Genomic DNA, 22,759 nt, shown 5'->3' with positions numbered 1-22,759 from the left:
TTTTAGTTAGTCAATAAAAGGTGTCATTCTGCTTAATTTCTCACTACAGCTGTTAGACAGAAACTCACCAAACAAGCAATTCTTCAAATGCTTCTTAAAGACAGTGAGGGAGTCCACAGTTTGAATGGAGCTGGGCAGTTGTTCCACCAGCTAGATGCTACATATGAAACTCTGGATTGACATTTGACACCACACTGAGGTCATCACCAGATGCTGTTCAATAGCAGACGTCTGCCTTAACTATATTGACTTCTTTTGTCTTTTTACGATTGAATAGGTCACAGCTGAGAGTTGTTAAAATATTTTTTGCTTGACTTACACTCTTTGTCTGTTCTAAAATAAAATAAGTAATAAATTATTTAGATCATTTCCTAATTGAAGTTCAGCTTCCATAGTGTACAGAATGAATATTTCTAAAAATTTCACCTGCTGATTGATAAAGCATTACCTGAAGCAATGATAGAGCCGAAGAGGATGACACAAATTACACACAGACAATGGCACAGTCCACATTCACACTTCTATAGAAGCAGAATTGAGATACAATGCTGTGAACAGTATTTTCACCTCCTTCATGATTTGTCCTTTTTTAAATACTGATGATGGGTATTTTCATGTCTTCAGACAAAAATCTTATTAGTTAAAAGGCTCCTGAATGCACAAATATAACATATCTTTAACATATTTCATTAATGTAATTAAAGTTATCCAATACCAACTAGCACTGTGTGAAAAAAAAATAACTGTCTCTTACTTAAATCAGCCAAATTAAATGGATAACTACAGTTATATGAAGGAACCCAGGCAGGCTTGATCACAGCCAGCCCTACTACATATAAACCTCACTTCTTTTGACTCTAACCTTCACTAGGGGGCTCCGCCCCCTGCTCGCTTCGCTCGCCAACCCCTGGTGTTGGGAATGACAAAGAGCGTGATGTATGAATGAGATATAGAATAGTGTGAAGGTGTAGATGATGCAAATAGAAAGCAAACAATAAAGTGTGTGGCACAGTGTAAAGGTTTATTGGAAAATTCCTTTGTACACGCCATTTAAGTGTAAAAGGTAATTCCAGGTCAGAACTTGTAATGTCAATGAAGATGGTTATTGTTGTGATCAGAGTCAAGTTTGTCAGAGCTTAGAAAGAGTTGTGTCTCTCCAGGAAGTAATGGAATGACTTGGGTATTTATGTTTTCCACATTAATATTTTTTGGACATACAGTGATCCCTCGCTATATCGCGCTTCGCCTTTCGCGGCTTCACTCTATCGCGGATTTTATATGTAAGCATATTTAAATATATATCGCGGATTTTTTGCTGGTTCGCGGATTTCTGCGGACAATGGGTCTTTTAATTTCTGGTACATGCTTCCTCAGTTGGTTTGCCCAGTTGATTTCATACAAGGGATGCTATTGGCAGATGGCTGAGAAGCTATCCAGCTTACTTTCTCTCTCTCTCTCTTGCACTGACTTTCTCTGATCCTGACGTAGGGGGATTGAGCAGGGGGGCTGTTCGCACACCTAGACGATATGGACGCTCGTCTAAAAATGCTGAAAGATTATCTTCACGTTGGCTACCTTCTGTGCAGTGGCTTTGTGAAGTGACATACTGCACGGTGCTTCGCATACTTAAAAGCACGAAGGGCACGCATTGATTTTTTTATCTGTCTTTCTCTCTATCTCTCTCTCTCTCTGCTCCTGACGGAGGGGGTGTGAGCTGCCGCCTTCAACAGCTTTGTGCCGCGGTGCTTCGCATACTTAAAAGCAAACAGCCCTATTGATTTGTTTGCTCCTTTGAAGAGGAAGATATGTTTGCATTCTTTTAATTGTGAGACTGAACTGTCATCTCTGTCTTGTCATGGAGCACAGTTTAAACTTTTGAAAAAGAGACAAATGTTTGTTTGCAGTGTTTGAATAACGTTCCTGTCTCTCTACAACCTCCTGTGTTTCTGCGCAAATCTGTGACCCAAGCATGACAATATAAAAATAACCATATAAACATATGGTTTCTACTTCGCGGATTTTCTTATTTCGCGGGTGGCTCTGGAACGCAACCCCCGCGATGGAGGAGGGATTACTGTAATATAGTGCGTTGTGTTAAAAGGGGCATTTGGTCTAATGAGATTGCTGTTCCAAATCTGTCTGTAACTAAGTCGTCGCAGATAAAGGCTTGAGGAATTGTATTAATATGTGGGTGAAGTCCATCTGTATTGGTGAGTGTACCATCTCCCAGTTGTAATAAGCAATTGTTATGATCTGGTTCTGGACATCGTATGTTTTTTACTAACTGTATCTTTTGAAAGCAATGCCAATTGTCTGTGTATTTTAAGGTGCACTGAACAATAGCTGAGCGCATGGCATGTGGAAGAATAGCTAAGCACTGTCTAAAATCTCCTCCTAATAAAAGTACCTTTCCTCCAAAGGGAATATTATTATTCATAAACGTTTGTAGAGGTTTATGAATGGTGTTGAGTAAGTGACTGGATGCCATTGTACATTCATCAATAATTAACATTTTTGCAAGACGGATGTCACGTGCAGTGCCACCGTTAATGTTCATAGTGGATACCGATTTGTAGGATCTAATGCAGTTGATAAAGATTTCACTTTCAGGTACATCGTTAGTTAGAAGCTTCTGTAGATATTCAGGATATGAATGTAAAGGAGGCAGTCTAATTTGATCCTTTTGACAACAACGTGTAAATGTATAACTTGTATTGCCAGTTGTTTCTTCAGGGAAGTGAACTGAATGACAATGATTGCAAATGACATTCATTAATCCAAATGAATTTTCCTGGTGTATGTTTTGCTTGTGCCGTTTGAGAGGTGCGTTGTTGCATGTGTAGTATTTGGGACATGTTGTTTTGGAGCTGTAATCGATTTGCCTGTGCTGTGTGATAATCCCGTTGTAGCCTTCGCTGCCTTTAACGTATGTCTGAGACGGGAGGTGTTTCGTTTTGAATCTGTGCCTGTTGCGATGCAGCACTTTGATTGATAGATTGCGTCATGTGGATCTAGGATGTAGATTTGTGCATATTTGCGTTGTTGATTTGTTTCAGGGTGCACTGTTCCAATGCGATGCAGTATTTGTGCACATATGCGAAAGCAGTATGGGCCATTGCCTTTTGGTGGCCTGATATTTACTCCGGTAGATGCAAAAGCAAATGAACTATTGTAGGATCTAATGCAGTTCATAAAGTTTTTACTTTTAGGTACATCGTTAGTTAGAAGCTTTAGTTGAGCTTTGCGTTTTTGGAGCCGAGACATTTTTTCTTCTAGAAATATGGATAAGTAATAAGGAGTATTGCACTCACTGTTAATATGGAGCCTTTTCTGCAGTTGAACGGTTAATAGTGCCTTATTGTAATGAGATCCACCTATGCTGCATAGTGTGAATTGTGTTTGGTCCCGTTATCCGAGCGGTATCGTTTTGTACCTGTGATCGTGAATTCATGACTTATTTGTTCTTGAGCGTGAGAAATATGGATAAGTAATAAGGAGGATCGCACTCACTGTTAATATGGAGCCTTTTCTGCGGTTGAACGGTTAATAGTGCCTCATTGTAATGAGATCTACCTATGCTGCATATTGTGAACGTGTTGAGATGACGTATGTTTAATACGGACGGTTCATTTAGAAATGGGGCTTTGTGTGTCATTTGTTATTTATGTTACTGTGGTCGTGGGTCTGAATCGTCGTTTTTGTGTACGTTTTGTGTGCTATGTCTGAAGTCTGTCCCGTTTCGTGTCCAATGGGCTTTGTGTGGTGCTCTTGGCTTCTTTTTTTTGTGTGCTTGTGGCTTGTTGAATCCTCCTCTTTGTGTGCGTCCTGTTTCGTGTGCAATGGGATTAAATCCTCCTCTTTGTGTGTGTCCCGTCCGTTGCTTGTGTGTGTGTGTGTGTGGGTATGGGGGATGGGGGGGGGGGATGGGGGGGCGTTTGCGGGCTCTTTTTTTTTTGTGTGCCAGGCGCTTGTTGAATCGTCCTCTTTGTGTGTGTCCCGTCCGTTGCTTGTGTGTGTGTTGGGGGGGGGGTGTTTTGCTCGTGCGGCGCTGTGTGCGTCGCCTGCGTTTGACTCCTTTTTTCTGTGCTCACTCCTTTTTTCTGTGGTCTTGTCCGCCTCTCGCGCCGCCTCATTTCTTGGGGCGCCTGCGCAGTACTTCATAGTCAAGTTGCCAGCAAAAAGATTTAACAAGCACATCATGCTACAATCAAAGGAAATTCCTGACAAAAAGTATGTAATAGGTTACAGTCTGGTAGCAGCTGCAAAGCCATGATCTCCAAATGGATACTCCTGAAACACTAATGAATCTTCCCAGGAGTGCACCAAGGATGCGGGATGCCATGCAGGAAGTCAAAATGGATCCTAAAAAACAAAATAAATCCTGCAGGCTGCTCTTGCCTCAGGAAAAATTAACATTCTGACTCCACAATCAGAAAGACCATCTGCAAAAATGGGCTTTATTGGAGAGTGTTAGAAACCACTGCTAACCAAGAAGAGTGTAAATGCTCATCTCTCATTGCCAGATAGCACCTGGATGATCCCAGAAATAGAAGAAGGTAATGTAAACAGAGAAAAGAGTCCAAAGTGAGAACCCCATACCAACAGTCAAAACACTGAAATGGTAGTATGATGGTATATTTGATGCCTGAGCACCTGGACTTGCCATAATTGAAGGAGTCATGAATTCTTAAGAGCGCATGCTCATTTGATGAAGCAGATATGTAGCAAGACAATGATCAAACAAACAAAAGGTACTTCCACATCAGAATGGTTGAAATGAAATGAAGCAAAATGTAAGTGCTGGACTGGCCTATTCAAAGTCTAGACCTAAACGCAATGTAAAAACCTTGCGGAATTAAAGCAAATGTGCAAGGAAAAGGTAGCAAAAATTCCTCCACAGTGATGTAAAAGACCGATATTGAATTATAAAAAAGGGGCTGGTTGTAATACTTGCAGCTTGGAAGGCCGGATTTATACTTCACACAACGCGACACATGCTGCAGCGGACGCTCCTGCTACGCAAGCGTTGTAGTGTTTATTACTAGTGCGCATACTTTATGTAAATCTGGAGGAATCCACCAGGTGGCAGTGTGAGATATTATCACGGGGAGAACATGTTCGGCTTCGCTGTGTTGTGAATTGCCTGGAACACCCATTAAGTTCCGGTGACGCCTTACCGCAATATCTCTGAAAAGAATGTTTAATGCTTAAATCCATCAGTCCAGGGATTTGTCCATTTCAGCTAGTATTGGGCACGAGGCTGAAACAATCCCTGGACGAGGCATCAGCTCATTGCAAGGTGAATGCGCTTTGAATACAAGCGCACACATACACGCTGGCATCATTTTAGTGTAACCAAATCTGCATATTTTTGGAAGGAAACTGGAGCACACTGTGGAAACCCAGCAGGAAAACGTAAACTCCAGGCAGAGAATATAAGCGACGTGACTCCCTGCAAGACAGCAGTGCTAATGCTCCGCCACCGTGTCACCCCCATGTGTGTCATTATTAACAGTATTCATTATTTAAACAAAATTACAGATTTATTTGTATAATGTAATATACATACTTTAATACTTTTCATCATGAAAGTGATACCAAGTATAAATCTAAGGATTCTAAATGTGCAGAGAGTTGGAATATCATACATTTAATGTGCTCAGTGTGGCGATCTATTGGTGTTTGCCACTGCTGTCAGTACCGGAGGAAGCCCTAGAAAAAAAGACGTCACAGAAGACGGTATATGAGACTTTTAAAATGTATTGTGTCGTTACGATCAGGAATATGCAACGCTTGAATATAAAAGCACCACAAATGCATCTGTATGTCGGCATTTTGCTTCACCACTTCGAACCATTCATCAAACATCGAAACGCGCATACCAATCTCGTAGGATCCGCAAAGCAGCTTTCTGTCACATGTAGATAGTAACCAGAGACTCTGACGTCACATTCCAACTTTTAGCACACTACGCCCCCCGACTTTTTGCTGGTACTGTAACTCGCGCACGCGTCACGTTAATTTCTGAGGACCTGCTCAGAGGACGCGTCAAATGAACGCTGGGAATGCATGGCAGCCATGATGCAGGCGCGTACACGTTCTGAGCGTGAAGTATAAATGATCCTTTAGCCTCTCTTCTGTGGCCTCTTTTGATTTGTCACATAATGTGAGATGGTGTTGGATGATTTTGTTCATTCAATAAATGAAACCAAAAAATATTTGATTTGTTCACTTGGAAGACTTCAAAATGTTCAGTGTCAAAAACTGCAGTAACAAAGGAAACAAGGAAAGGAGCCAAATACTTTTTCATGACACCGTACATACTGCATACTTCATATAAACAAGAATTTGCAAAAAGAACCAGGTGTCTTTTTGCAACCACTTGTTTTCTAACACAATCTGAATAAATGCCTCACTGTTGGTGACTCATACCTTGGAAGGCTCACAGTTCCTCCTATGGCCACCGCTGTTTGATCACATCTTAGCCGGACTGCACTTGCTCTTCCATCTTTACACGCCTGAGTCCTCTCATTGGACCTGCAATGCCCAAAACATACAGTCACCGGGAGAATAGCTATAAATAATGCTGTTACTGGCACATAAACACTTATCCTTTGAAGTTCTGGAATAATTCACATACAGCAGGCTCTGAAAAAACTACCAGCATGAACTACTATGACATGGCGATCCAGAATTTCTTCATCTTTACTGAATGTTCTATTATGTCTACCCTTAGTCATATTTGACCTCCACTAGTATTGTCATCCCTAGTAAATAAAACCAAAATAGGCTGTTTTTCCTGTTGATCTTTCATTCCAAATATTAACACAAATCTCAAGTTTAATTGAAGTAAAATAATTGAAAGGAGAAAATTCTTCATAATGAAACAAATATTTTACTGAAATGTATGTATGCCACAATTTTTGGCACCCTATCATTTAATACTTTGTGCATCCCCCTTTGCCAAAATAACAGCTCTGAATGTTATTCTATAATACTTAACACATAGCAAAGGACCTAAGATGATTCTTCCATACAGAATTACTCTAGATCTTCATAGTTTGAAGTCCATGCTTGTCGACTTTTCTCTTCGGCTCATGCCACAGGTTTTCAATGAGGTTTAGGTCAATGGACTGGGATGGCCATGACAAAAGCTTGATTTTTGTGGTCACAGGACCATTTTTGTGATGAATTTGAAGCGTGCATTGGATCTTTGCCCTGCTGGACAAAGACCAGCAGGACCAGCATCCTGGTAGAGGCAATCAGGTTTTGAAGTAATAGTCTGAAACTATGTATCCTAACAAGTTGCCCAGGATCTTTAGCAAAGAAACAGTCCCACAACAGCAAACATCCATAACCAAACTTCACAGTGGGGTTGAGGCATTTTTCTGCATGCCTCTATTCCAAACCCACCTTTGGTGTTTTTTGCTAAAGTGTTCTACTTTCGTCTTCTCTGATCATAAGACTCAGTCCAATTGAAGGTTCCAGTAAAATCTGTAGGTGCCTGAGTTTGTTGTTTGATGACAGCAGATGCTTGTTTTCTAGCAACCGTCCCAAACAAGGTTATGTAGCTGGTGTTTGATCATACTTTTGGAGACTCTCTGATGCCAATGCTCAACTAATGTATGCGGTTCACTAGCTGTGATCTTGGAGATTCTTTGGCCACTCTAAAACATTCTCCTCACTGTGTGAGGCGTCAATATAGACACGTTCTCTTCCAGGCCGATTCTTAACATCTTCAGTTGTTTTAAACTTATTAATTATTGCCCTTTCAGTGGAAACTAGCATATTCAACTTATAGCAAATACCTTTTTGCTACACATCATTACTGTGTTCTCAGGTCTTTCCCAATGTCATGGATGGCTAAAGGAATATAGCCAGTGTCTCACCAAATATTTATACCCCATTGAAATAGCAAGTCATAGCTCACCATTAAGTGTTCCGGTTCCCTCAGATGAATTTCAAAACATAAAATATAAATGGAAATACAGTATACTTTGTTCAACTTTTACTCATGTGACTTTCTAGGGTTACCAATAGTTTTAGAGCACATATATTTGAGAAAACTATTTGTTTCATGATGTGATTTTATTTTTCCTTTCAATTATTCTATATCAATTCAAAGTTACATTTTGGTTAGATTTTAAATGAAAGATCAAGATAATAAACAATAAAGATATTCTTTCTACAATCCATTTTACTTTTATTAACCAAGGGTGCCAATTTCAGTGTAAAGTAAAACGCTGTAGGTTCAGACCTCAGAGAATCTGTTATCAGAAGTGAAATGTGACTGTCAATCATACCTTCACTCTCACTAAAATATGCAGGATTCAATATGTTGCACCATATGGTAATAAGACTTGTTATGAGTCTTTGCAACTTTTCACGGCCTTAATTATATGTATGACAGTTTAATGAATATTTTTAATAAATATAGTTCAATTCTTTAATGAATGAAGGACACTTCTAGATAGAATATATTCAATTTGAGCAACAGTATTTTACAAGTGTGCCAGTCCTTTGTAGAATAAACATTGGACTCTGACGATATTATATTAACAAGGTGTTGTAAAAGGTTTCACAGACTATAATGTTTGATCATTAATGAGAAAATTAACATTTCTTAATGTAGAGTTTGGTACATGTTTAACTTACTCTGTTAAAAATTACTGTGTCTCACACTGTATCTGCCCTGAACCAAGCATACTTCCTGTGTGCCATTGCTTATTAATAACAATTACTGGCTTTACCTGTGGCCCACATAGATTTGTTACATCCATCCATCCATCATCCAACCCGCTATATCCGAACTACAGGGTCACGGGGGTCTGCTGGAGCCAATCCCAGATAACACAGGGCGTAAGGCGATTTGTTACATCTTAAGCATATTCCTCAAATTTATTTATCACTTGTTCATTTATTTCTCTCTAGCCTCCTGAGCTTTCCAGGTTCTTTTAGTCACATTTGTCTATGACCTCTTGGCTTTATTTTTTGTTCCTTGCTATCTTGTCCCTTCTCTTCCTTGATTTATACTTCAGATCTTTTGTCTGAACTTGACTGCATCTCCTTGCTTTGCTCCTGTTACACCTCAGTCTTTCTTCTCTGACTATGTCTAACAAGCCACACAAGCTGTCCATTGTTAGACCTTCAACACACACAACACACATTAGCTGTTGTACTTATGGCTAATCCAGTCCGTTTTGGTGACTGAAAGCTGAACGCAGCTCACATGCTAACTCGTAACTTCTGAAGGCATAAAAAATTCAAAATGAGTTTCACAAACCCAAGACAAATGGTGTCACAGCCGGTTAACAGATAAGCAAAAACAAAAATGCCTTCAAAAACTCAAATTAAGCTTATCAATCAGCTATAAACAAAATAGAGAAGTCGGTGGTCACTGATGCACTTTATGCTATGCAGTTAATGTTTGAAACTGTTTCCAAAACATCTCTGGTTGATTTATGAAGCTTATAAACTTGATGACAAGTGCCTAGAGATAAACTAGTATGTAGCCTTGTGAAAACATCCATCAGTTGCACAAAAAAAAGACTACATAAAAAAGAAAAAGGCAAAGGAATACAAAATTAGTAGTATACAGTTAAGCATACTGGGAAGCATGTTGGGTCATGGGATAGCACAGCTGTCTTGTTGGTGCCCAGGTCTCAAATCCAGACCCTGTCTCTGTGGAGTCTATACGTACATTTGCTCCAAGGTTCTTCAATTTTCTATCCACATTCCTAACATGTGTCTGAGGTTAACTGGTGACTCTAAACTGTCCCAGCATGAGTGTGTGTGTGTGTGTGTGTGTGTGTGGAGTGTTCCCTGTGACAGACTGGTGCCCCAACCAGGATAACTTCGTACACCTAATACTGTCAGGTTAGGCACAGGGTTCCCATGACCATGATCTAGGATCTGAGAGATTTGTATCATTACTTATCAACAAAAACAAGTTTAGGAAGTGTTAGGATCTGTTTCATGGATTATGCTATTTAACCCACCACCCATATTGTATGTTTACACAAACTGGACATTAGCAGACTGTGATAAAGGCGCTTGGTTGGCGACGACCTGGCACAGACTGATCTAGAGGCACATGTAAAAATACAACACAGACTTTATTTTCTTTAGCTGGAGGGCATGTCTTCCTCATAATCCCTCCAGCCACAACACAGTCCCAAAAGCACTTGATCTCAACAACACAACTCTCCCCCTTGGCACCACCACTCCTCCCAGGCAACCTCGTCCTTTTCCTCCCGATTCTGGCTCCTGAGTGGTGGATGCTGGCCCTTTTTATAGCCCACCTGGAAGTGCCCCAGGTGCTTGATCACCTGTTGCTAATTAGACTTCCGGGCAGGGCTGTAGAGGTGTCCATGCCGGCTCCGGGATCCATGCAGCACCCCCTGGCGGCCACCCCAGATCCCCACAGGGTTGTGGAGAACTCCATCTCCCATGGAACCCTGCAGGAAACTGAGGCACCATCGTCAACCAGGGAGGCTGCCACCAAGTGTCCCAGGGGAGATACTGAGGAGCCCATGGCTGCTCCCCCAGAACATAAGTGGGGCCCGGCCGCCTGCCACACAGTCAAATAGGTGAATGCTGTGCCTGTACAGAAATTAAAAGATAAATAGACTGAGAAGCACTGCCTGTCTTCTTGCTTGGCTTTTGACTTACCTGAAATAAAAGATGATGTCGGGCACGTCAGTCTTACCAGGAAACAAATCATCTGGTGAGGTGATATTGTGGAAAGTGCTCTCAGCTGTGACACCTAAATAACAGAGGAACAAAATAAACAAATAAATAAATAGGCACTGTCTCTTAAATGTCTTTTAGTGCACACAGAACCATAATTATAAATCAATATCTAATATCCATTAGTATTTTCCTTGTCAAACACTGTTAGTCACTTATGATATAAAGTGAAACAATAGAATTACATAGTACATAAAAATAAAGAAAACTATAAAAAAAGACTTTTATGGCAAAGTTTTATTCAGAATAAAATACATTTTTCTTCCAGGTGTACTTGTGAAGGTGACTCCCAGCTAAAATGTCATTTTAAAACTGTATCATTTAATAGTTCTTCTACTACGTTCAGTTCACAGTGTGGGTTCTGCTTATCTGGCTAGACCCCAAGCCAGCTTGTTCTGCATGAATTTCCAGGTCATCCAAGTTCAAATCAATGGCCAATGGCCAAGTCCTGGTGCCCATTTATAACTTACAAAGCGAGTCCTACCTATGAGTCTATCTGCAAGGCTGAAAGGCTGTGATGAAATGATGTTCTTCACGCCCCTCATTTCTGAAGGTAAAATAGTTGACTGACAGACATAAGACCGGATTCCTCGACTTTCTGTGACATTTTCGATGCAGAAAGCCATTTGCCTTCCCTGGGAAAATATGAAGCACATATTAAATATAATCAATGTTTGTCAGACTGTGAATTCTGTATATAGTACATAGACTTAATGGGAAAAAGACAAGTCTTTTCAACTAAAAAGATCAAAATTTGTGGTTTGTTTTCAAACCAGATGTTGCTTAGATGATGCACAAAATTCCATAAAGGTCCTGATACTTAGAGTGTGTGATCTGCACTAACAGTATGTGTTTGAATGGAGCAATTTCATTCATTATGTCACGGATTGAATAAAGCCTGTGCAGTAAGCGCTATACATTTAAGTGGCTTCACCAACTGTTAAATATAAAGAAATCAGTTGTACTTGGGGACCTCAGGCAGTGCTACAGAGACCTTGAAAGAGGTGCAAGAGCGGTAGAAAACAGAGGAAAAGAAACCTGGGAGAAGTCTGAGACCGAGAGTGAACACTGGCTGTAGGGAGCAGCAGGGGGTCCAAAACATGCACAAGGATTTTATTGTGAGTGTAATTCTATATTCCTCAATAGCACCTTTTAGTAAAGATATGACACCCTAGTGGCGAGGCTAGCAAAATATTTGTTACATTTGTATTTACATTTATTTACTTAGCAGACACTTTTGTCCAAAGCGCCTTACAAAAGAGGTCAACATAACCATGAACAGTAAACATCAGTCTGGAGGACTGCTTGGGAACAAGTGCTATAGGACAAGGTTACAAATTTGACCATCACAAGTTAAGAGCTCAAAACAAAATGCAAGCAAGTTACATAAAAACAGCCAGTATCATCCATCCATTCATTCATTATCCAACCCACTATATCCTAACTACAGGGTCACGGGGTTCTGCTGGAGCCAAACCCAGCCAACACAGGAAACAAACCCCGGGTAGGGCGCCAGCCCACCGCAGGGTACACACACACACACACACATACACACACCAAGCACACACTAGGGACAATTTAGAATCACCAATGCACCTAACCTGCATGTCTTTGGACTGTGGGAGGAAACCCACGCAGACACGGGGAGAACATGCAAACTCCACGCAGGGAGGACCCAGGAAGTGAACCTGGGCCTCCAAACTGCGAGGCAGCAGCGCTACTACTGCGCCACCGTGCCACCCCAGCCAGTATCAGTTAGAAAGAAATTCAAGAAATGCTGCTTAAACACAGGTGAGCAGTTTGAGTCAGAATTTGAAATGGAGTTGAGCAGTTCATCCCATCAGCTAGGAGCTACACATGAAGAGAGTCTGGATTGAGATTTAAATCAGACACCATTCATCAGCAGACCTGAGTGGGTGAGGAGGAGAAGAGGACCTCACAAGTGTCTCCATATATATTGGTACAGCCCCACTGAAAATACTATAAGCCAAACATCAAGCCTTTGAACTTAATACTTGCTGCTACAGGGAGCCAATGTAGAGATCTGAAAAGAGGAGTGAGGTATGTCCACTTTAGCTGGTTGACCACCAGACATACATTGGGAGGCATTGCTGTGGAGCACTGTAAGCTGATCTATGCTACACATGAAATGCTTAAGTCAAGCTAAAACTCTCAGAGTTGATGATTATGAGCTTCTTTCATTTCCCTGATTATAACATTAACTAAAGGTCTAAGAGCATAGAAAATAAATGAATGGTCACAATGCAATCAAGTATAAAGCTCTTTCAATTGCATGATTGTACATACTGTAGTGTATTAGAACGTTACTAGTAATCTACAGTAGTACTTACCAAGTCCTAAAATTAGATAAATCCAACCATTGGTGACCAAAAAAAAAAGATATACAGTAAAGAATAACAGTGTTCAATCATTGCCTCTCTAGAACTCAGATCCTCAGTAAATCACATGAGTAGCAAGTGAGAAAATATACACATTATGTAACATTCAGGGATTTTATTAACTGATAAACCTGGAGATTTAAAAATTTCTACTTACTTTAAAGAGTCAGTTATTACATGTATATTAAATATTTTTGCAGCAGTGAGTCATATTAAGCGATAAAAGTAATAACATGCATTAGCAGACGACATTAAGTCCATTTGCTTTAATAGCACTTTACAATGTCATGTAGTGAAAAAGGGGCTCGGACAGGCTTGTGGTGGCTCAACAGCTTTTATAAACAGCACTTTCCATATTACATGAAGTAAAAATGACATCGATTGATTGCAAGTTGTGGAGGTTTGGCAAATAATCGCAGTTCAAACTTCTTAAACAAAAAAGTACCCCATGGAGTTTTAAAATTCTTCACTGCTTTGGACCATGATGGACAGCAAGCCTTATAGCATTGCAGAAATATTAAATGATCATAATGTGGAGATAAAACAGCCATCAGGGTGTTTTAAATGCGATGTAAATATTAAGTATACATTTGTTCATTCTGCGTATACATAATTCCCATCCTAATTCAGAATATTGATAGATGATAGATAGATGACTATTTTTGGGCGGCACGGTGGCGCAGTGGGTAGCGCTGCTGCCTTGCAGTTAGGAGACCCGGGTTCACTTCCTGGGTCTTCCCTGCATGGAGTTTGCATGTTCTCCCCGTGTCTGCGTGGGTTTCCTCCGGGTACTCCAGTTTCCTCCCACAGTCCAAAGACATGCAGGTTAGGTGCATTGGCGATCCTAAAATTGTCCCTAGTGTGTGCTTGGTGTATGTGTGTGTGTGTGTGTGTGTGCGCCCTGTGTGTGTGTGGCGCCCTGCCCATGGTTTGTTTCCTGCCTTGCACCCTGTGTTGGCTGGGATTGGCTCCAGCAGACCCCCCGTGACCCTGTAGTTAGGATATAGCAGGTTGGATAATGGATGGATGACAATTTTTTCCTTTTTTACTTTTACAGTTAACTTATCTCAAGCAACAGGAGAAGTGAGCCAGTGTGCAAGCACCTAGCACATGCACCTCTCCCAGCATTTGACTAATTTGTATTTGGGATCTATTTTATCATCAGGAGTGGCTATCAGATGAGTAAGCAGGAAAATATTCAAGTTGAAGTGCCCCCCTCACAAAGTCAGCTTAAAACAGTAAACTAATCTGTACTTGAAGTTGCACAGAATGCTTCTCTGTTTTAAAATGGATGAATTCACCAATGCTTTCAGTGGAAGGGTTTGAAGCTTCACAAATATGAGCAGTATGATCTGTTTGTGATATCTCAAGGAAAACTGAACTTTCCTGACAAATTTTCTTGAAAAATAAGTGTGCCAAAATTTCAGCAAAATCAGTCCACAGGGAGCCAAGATGGTTCATGCGGACAGATGAACAGATAGACTGATATGACGATGACAAAAGGTATTGATTGTATTAGATGTGAATGACCCTAAAAAGGGATAAGAAAGATAATCTCTGATATTCATATGCATTTTTTAAAAATGAGCATTCTGCTGCACTGCAGTGAGAACAAACTCAGAAGTATCTACAATACCAGCAAAGCAACTAATTCTGTGTTAGCCACATTGGCATGCTAGAAATTAGGACTGTTATATTCCTTTGTTAATATTCTCCTCCACAACAACATTTCTGTGTTTTGTTTTATTGGCTCTGTATTCTTTGTTTACACTTACCTCGTTTCCACAGACACTGAGGCTGAATTGGTGGAAGTACTTGAGGCCTCTAGACGTGAATCTTGGGCCCATGAGAAATGTTGTGCCATTGGACAAAAGGCTAAGGTCAAAGTGAAACAGCTGCTCCTGTCTAGTTACTTCAAATGTACAGTCATTGAAACAAACAGTCTGCATCTGAAAAAATGAAAATATGCAGTTGAAGATTTAATAATCAGTGAAGGTGAAATTTTGAACAATGGTAAAGAAGAAGAAGAAATTAGTAAGATAGCAGGGATACGCATTGTTTGTCTTAGATGGGTCCACATAGACAGACTGAGTTTAGATAAAGCTGGGAACTCTGGAGCTGTGAAACTGCTACATTTATATTACCGCCATTTGATGTGTGATTTCAGTATGTGCACCTCAGATTTGATTTCTTCAGTTGTCACTACAACTGAAAAGAACAAAAAATTACACACGATAATTATGAAAGATACATTAAATATATCTAAAATGCATATCAAGGTATTTTAAAATGCATTTTAAGATATCTCTAAATGTGAATTCAGCTTGCCATACCTGGTCTTTGACTTTTTTTATTTTGTCCACTGCACAAGCCATGTTTTCATCCTGGTTCCAACAGCTAGTCCGTGTAGGGAGGCTTTTGAGCCATGTAAGGTACTTTGGATGAAGCAAGTCCTTGCAGACTTGACCATAAGGCCTTCTTTCCAGTTCCTGTTTCAACATTCATGTATTCCTGTTGCTGGTAAAATCCTTGGTAATTCAGCTGTATGCTTTTTTTGCATCTACAGTATATTTTTAATGTTAGTAGAGTCTGCCACACAGAAACTTGCAGTCAGTGTTGGCAGAAGCCTACATGGCAGTGGTGAGTGAAAACTCCCATGATTCGTAGATGACATTGAACAGTGAGTTTGGTCTCCCTAGGAGAATGGGGCACGCTCACAGACGCATGTGAAATCAAAGAGAAAGGGGGTTCATCCACCTTGGACATTAGCACGTTACATGTAATAGTACGGGTAAGGGAGGCACTTGAATAGGCTTTGGTGCCCCTAAAGTCAAGGAATTCCTAGGCTTGTGTCAACTTGGCCTATGATTAGAGCTGGCCCTGTCTGTAACTATTATTGTTTTCTTAAGAAATTACACTAAGAAGCTCAGCAACTAAAGGCTTCATAATAACATTTATCTCCTCACAATTTTGTCATACACATCTTGAGAAGGTCACTTATCATATTTGATGGTCCCATAACACATGCTTTGCAATGATCGTCCACTCAAGAATAATGTTTGAATTGAACAGCCATATGTCAGTCAGATGGGCCTATACACAGTACCTAAGAAGTGAAACTAACCGCTAAAACTGACCAGTTGCCAACCCACTGATTCTTGAACCCAAATCTAGTCTACTCACAGTTTTTGTTGCCAAGCAGTCAATGGCTAATCTCATAACAGATACCTAGAATGTGATGGGCACCATGTTTGTTAGCCATAGTGATAAGAGCTCATAAGACACAAGAAGAGATACGACTCTAAATATTTTGGACTTGGAGTATAACTGATCTCAGGGAGGCACAGTGTTACAGTGATCAGCAGTGCAGACTCACAGCTCAGGTCATATTTTTGGAAACAATAATTGGTCCAACATAGTTGACAGACACTTCCCTAACCCGCAGGGACAACTAAAAGACCACTGCACTATTATATTCCACTTAAAACTAGTTTTAGTATCTACATTTCCACTGACTTTGGTGCATTTCAAGGAGTTTGCTGAAATTCCTGAAAATTTCCACATTTTCAAAGAACTTAACTCAGGTGGTTCACTCATCAATTGATAATTACTATTGTGTCTTCAAATTTTGGCCTATTCTTTTTACTTGGATTATTTGTGTTCAAAAGAATTACTTATGAAAACTTTGAAATCACTTCAGTTTTTTTGTGCAGTATCTTCTGACTCACCAGTATGAGAAAAACCCCACATATGATATACCATTCAACTCGTCTTGATATCTAGCTATGCAAGAAGTTGGGCTCTTTTGGACCCCCTTTCCTCCATTTTGGCCTAATAGACCTGAAAAATCCTCATTTTTGGCAATTTTGGGAACATATTTTGTTCAGGAAATTATACTTATATGATAATGAGTAAAGCGATAGTTATACCCAGTAAAGATAATCAGAAGAACTTGAAAGTGTGCATGTCATATCAACCAACTCCAAGGGTTCAACCCCTAATGGGATAAGAGGGGTCACGTTTATTCCTTTTCACAATACTTTGAAAAAATGGGAATAGGTAATGTAGGCATATGGAGTGTTGTTTTATTCTATTTCAAGGCTATGGATCATGGAAGGTTAAAAATGAGAAATTTCAAACATAAGTATGTGGAGTATTGTTTTAGATTATTTCAAGTTCAGTTATTACATATATGATGCTATTTTATATTTTGTTTCTTTAACAATAGAAAATATTTAGACTTTAAATATTTAAATTGAAGCACACATTTTGATATTTCATACATTTAATGCAATTGTTCTTGTTTATTATGTTCTTCTACCTCAAAAAGTAAATCAGTACATTTCCTATGAACACCCCAAATTAGGGTGGCTTACCCTAATTCAGACTTTTTGCTGAATTATTGCTGTAATTTAAAATTTTGTCCCTTTTTGTATACTATATTTGAATTTTGGGCTATAGTTAGTGTTTGTCCTTTTTTGCCAAATAATCTCTATATTTTGAATTTTGACTTTTTATTTGTTAGTCTTGTTTTCTTGATTATTACTGAATTTGAATTAAAGAATTTATTTTATAGTTTTAAGTGTTTTACAATAATCTACTTAAAAATGGTCAAGTCTTTCTTGGGGCTTATGGCCTTTTCTTTTATTTCCACTAATGAATTATAAGATACTAGACAAAGAGCCGTTTCAACAACGTAAGATGAAACGGACACGAGTTTGTGTCAGCAGTGTATGAAGAACAAATGATAAGTAATGAAGAAGTTGTTTTGTAATGATTGTAGTCCGCTTTACTCATTACTGTACAGGCTTGTACTGTTAGTTGATGAATTTTCCAGGCCTATAGTATAATATTGAATGATGAATATTCCAGTACAATATGGAATAGTAATAAGTATAAGCACCACAAATCTGATATAGGTGTATTGAATGAATGTGTAATTGAATCAAAATGCGTAATTAGGCATCGAGCTGTAGTCGAAATCGCCTTTCAGGCCTCTAGAGCTTTAATCGAAGTTGCCTTTCTCTTTGAATTTTTGCAGCCGTAAATCCACCGCCTGCCACGATGTTGGGGTTGGATGTCGGTCTCGTAAGGTTTTTCGGGCAGCTGCGCAGAAGGCGACTGTGCATTCGGCTTCAGACGTGCGCAGAAGGTGACTGCGCGTTCGGCTTCGGACGGACGTGAGTGAGTGAGTGAGGAGGCAGGCGAATTATGTATTAAGATTGTTTCTCCTATTACAGTATGTTTCATTATGCATTATGTCCCTAAAAAATCAATTAAGCCGTTTCAGTAAGTGGATGGATGAATACTTATAAATTAATGGCTATATACCATATTATATATCATGATACTGGCTATCTCATAATTCCTAGAATTAAAAAAAACTACTGAACAGCCATTGTATCACTTTCTCCTAAACTCTGCAGTGACAAACAGACTCACTTTCAACATTTATTATGGAGCTGAAGACACAACATTTTACCTCCATCAACTACAGTTAGAGTCGTTCTGAGTTGTTCATGTTGAATTTCAGTCAGTTACATTATTAGCTGCCATATCTGCCACAATGGCTATCACATTCATGCCTGCTGAGTGCCCCATTTATTGACCCTATAAACCTGTAAAGCCTATTTAATCAAGCGATGAACCCACCTCCCTCCCCGCAGTTTCTGCACACTAGTTCTATTAAGTCTTATAAGAACTCTAACTCCATACTGTACACATTTCTTACTGATAGTGATGCTTCAGACAAGTCAGGAGTTTACTTCTTCTTCGTAATTTTGCTGTTGTTGTTTTTTATAATATTTCTTGAGCTTTGTAGAAACATAAATTCCCCCCTAGGGACATATATAGTAACACCTATCTATCTATCTATCTATCTATTCTGGACATTGCTTTTATTATAGTTTAAACTCTACATATGCTACTGTGAGAGAAACTATTAGTTCTTAAAAATGCAGCTTTTTATATATTCTCTTTATCCCAAGAATGTATCTGCCTAAACTGAATGCCTTTCATTTCAAATGTAACTTCTACAGATTTGAGCCACAGATGAAAAAGAACTGAATTTGGACTCCAAAAGTTGATAACATTCCACCTACCAGGTTGCTTTTTGTGTGATCTCCACAAGGAAGACATGCCTTGGGTCCATACGGATGCTCCAGGTTGAGGAAGGTGTTAGAAGGGCATTGGTGGCAGGTACCAGTGTCCACCTCTATGTAGTGTCCTGCAGGGCAGGGGACACATGATTGTGATGAGCCCAGAGCACAGTGACGACACCGTGACGCCACACCATTTACCACATTTGTCACGTTAATGAAGTAGATTTTCGCCATATCACTGTTGAATTTTCTTTCCTAAAAGACATTACAAACATTTACAAATTAATACATATTTCAATTAGATAGATAGATAGATAGATAGATAGATAGATAGATAGATAGATAGATAGATAGATAGATAGATAGATAGATAGATAGATAGATAGATAGATAGATAGATAGATAGATAGATAGATAGATAGATAGATAGATAGATAGATAGATAGATAGATAGATAGATAGATAGATAGATAGATAGATAGATAGACTTTATTAATCCCAATGGGAAATTCACATTCTTCAGCAGCAGCATACTGATACAATAAATAATATTAAATTAAAGAATGATAATAATGCAGGTGAAAAACAGACAATAACTATGTATAATGTTAAATGTTAACGTTTACCCCCCCCCCGTGTGGAATTAAAGAGTCGGATAGTTTGGGGGAGGAACGATCTCCTCAATCTGTCAGTGGAGCAGGACAGTGACAGCAGTCTGTCGCTGAAGCTGCTCTTCTGTCTGGAGATGATACTATTAAGTGGATGCAGTGGATTCTCCATAATTGATAGGAGCCTGCTGAGCGCCCTTCTCTCTGCCACAGATGTTAAACTGTCCAGCTCCATGCCAACAATAGAGCTTGCCTTCCTCACCAGTTTGTCCAGGCATGAGGCGTCTTTCCTCTTAATGCTGCCTCCCCAGCACACCACTGCGTAGAAGAGGGCGCTCGCCACAACCGTCTGATAGAACATCTGCAGCATCTGCACACAGTCACCTTTGATGATCACTGGTTCAATGAGGGGTCTGGGCCTCCTAAAATCCACCACCAGCTCCTTGGTTTTGCTGGTGTTCAGGTGTAGGTGGTTTGAGTCGCACCATTTAACAAAGTCATTGATTAGGTCCCTATACTCCTCCTCCAGCCCATTCCTGATGCAGCCCACGATAGCAGTGTCGTCAGCGAACTTTTGCACATGGCAGGACTCCGAGTTGTATTGGAAGTCCGATGTATATAGGCTGAACAGGACCGGAGAAAGTACAGTCCCCTGTGGCGCTCCTGTGTTGCTGACCACAATGTCAGACGTGCAGTTCCCAAGACGCACATACTGAGGTCTGTCTTTAAGATAGTCCACGATCCATGCCACTAGGAATGAATCTACTCCCATCTCTGTCAGCTTGTCCCTATGGAGCAGAGGTTGGATTGTGTTGAAGGCGCTAGAGAAGTCTAGAAACATAATTCTATTCTAACTATTACATCAATATCAGGTGACTGAGGAGTATAAAAGTTTCCAAAAGCCACAATATTTTTTTTTAGAGCTAGGAAGTGGGCAAGCTTTAGAGGTTCTTGTTTAACTGGTCTGATGGTAAAGCTGGCTTCAGGGACACGGACTACTGTTGGGCTATAACAAAGTGTAAAAATATGAATTATCCTAAATTAAGAAAAGCTCGCCTAGTCACACCTGATTATATTTGTGATAGCATTTCATAAACTTCTTATAAAGGGACAGTAATGTCATAGTCTATACAGCTATTTGAAATATAGAGCAGTTTCCTCGGCTCTAGCTGATGTGAAATCAACTTTGATATTCCAAGGCTTAAACCTGACTGTTTATTGCAGAGTGACTTGGAGCCAGAAGCCATCTATACAGGGGTACAGAAATCAATATTATCTGCTGAAGCAGGGGAATCCAAGGGCAACACCTCAAGGTGACAGAAAGGAAGAAAATTAACTTAGTCATATGATATGCCAATGAGGGATAAAAATGATACATTCAGACAAAGACTCCTTGTGGGTGACAGCGAGTATTATAAAGCAACATCTCATCTGGCAGAAGGAACAAAGAGGAGATAGAGAGCCAGCTCCCCACCTCATTTAACAGCTCGGCAGGCCAATTCAGGATTGTTGACTGCATGGAATCTACTGCAACAGCCTTCTACTGTGTGGCTGGTCATGCCGTTGCACATGTAAACACTTGGGATTGTGTGTGTTAGTATGAAGGATGGTGACATTGCAGCAAATCCTGAATTTTACAGGTATCGGATCAACCACTGAATTTGTACACTTTAAAATTAGGTATCAAGATGCTCTAAAGCCCCTCAGTCCTCTGATTACCTGCTAAAGTTCACACCAACAACAGGCGTTTAAGAAAATGATAAAATGAAATATCACGGTTTACAACCAAACAGTTATACTGTAAAGCCTCCCCATAACAACTAACCAAGCCATACACAACACATAAAACACTCTGTTTGATGATACTGTCTTAAGCATATAAGACATTTATAAAGCAGACCAGCCTGATTGTGAGGGTTCAATGGTCAAATGGCAGTCCAATGATGAACAGCCTCCCAAAACTGTACAGACAACTTCTCCTGCCATTAACTCTGGAGTTATGCTTCTTGAAAAATTCTTTAATGATTATGACAGTGGGCTTCAAGCTGAATCCAAATACAGTATAATTCCAGACTTAGCACGTAGAAATTTTGAGAAATATGACATTAATATTTATTGAATTTAGCGTGTTTAATCACTTAATGATGCTGAAAAATTACATTAGTTCAATTGAGCTAAAAATATTTTGCTCCTGATTTCCACTTTTACTCAGCATCTGATGCTTCTCATTTCAGTGTCCAACAACAGTCAGCCAGTACTGATGGATTCTAATTCCGTTTTTCCATCATTGCAATGTCCTGCCAAAATCTTTCACCTTGTTTAACACTGACTGCACCAAGATTAGCAGGGAAGAATTCCAAGTGTGAATGTAGAAGATTAATCTTTAGCAAAATGTTGCACATCATGATTTTGTATGCCTGAAGCATGTTATCAACCAGACTGACATAGTTTGCTGCTCTGTAGATGTCAAGAAAATTCTTAACAACATACTTGAATGTCTTCCATGTGATTTACCCCAGCCCAACTAGCAGTTCTTTGAATTGCTTGCCACTGATATTGTCTATGATTTGTGGACGAACAAAAATGCCTTCCTTAATCCTGGTGCCAGTTATTCATGGAAACAAATACATCAAATATCAAAATCCTTTACATTACTTGTATAACGCTTTCACAAAATTCTTCATCAGTCCAAGGTTTATATGAAGAGGAGGCAAAAACATTCTTGTTGGGTCAACACGTGGTTTATGTACTTTTCTGTCCTGGAACCAAATGCAGCCAAGTTCTTCTTAACCTAACGAGACTACTTAGCATGGCTGTCACATTCCAGTAATTGATATATCCAAGTTGCATTCCTTGTAGCAGTGCAACTACGTTTAGATCACCAGACATGTTCCATCTGTAG

General features: G+C 39.7%; 1 protein-coding gene across 1 annotated transcript in view; it reads right to left on the bottom strand.

Moving 5' to 3' along the window:
- Positions 1-22,759, bottom strand: part of elapor1 (endosome-lysosome associated apoptosis and autophagy regulator 1) — a 136,376-nt gene that overhangs the window by 24,636 nt on the left and 88,981 nt on the right. Inside the window, exons 14-18 of the mRNA XM_028798082.2 lie at positions 19,250-19,504; positions 14,924-15,097; positions 11,234-11,384; positions 10,672-10,765; positions 6,433-6,537 (exon numbers count right to left, since the gene is read on the bottom strand). Of these exons, the coding sequence (XP_028653915.1) occupies positions 6,433-6,537; positions 10,672-10,765; positions 11,234-11,384; positions 14,924-15,097; positions 19,250-19,504 (779 nt within the window). The remainder of the gene's footprint in view (positions 1-6,432; positions 6,538-10,671; positions 10,766-11,233; positions 11,385-14,923; positions 15,098-19,249; positions 19,505-22,759) is intronic.

This window comes from Erpetoichthys calabaricus, chromosome 3 (assembly GCF_900747795.2).
Source record: "Erpetoichthys calabaricus chromosome 3, fErpCal1.3, whole genome shotgun sequence".
Classification (NCBI taxonomy): domain Eukaryota; kingdom Metazoa; phylum Chordata; class Cladistia; order Polypteriformes; family Polypteridae; genus Erpetoichthys; species Erpetoichthys calabaricus.
The sequence above is the reverse complement of the archived record's forward strand: the minus strand, read 5'-3'. Positions and strand labels throughout refer to the sequence as shown.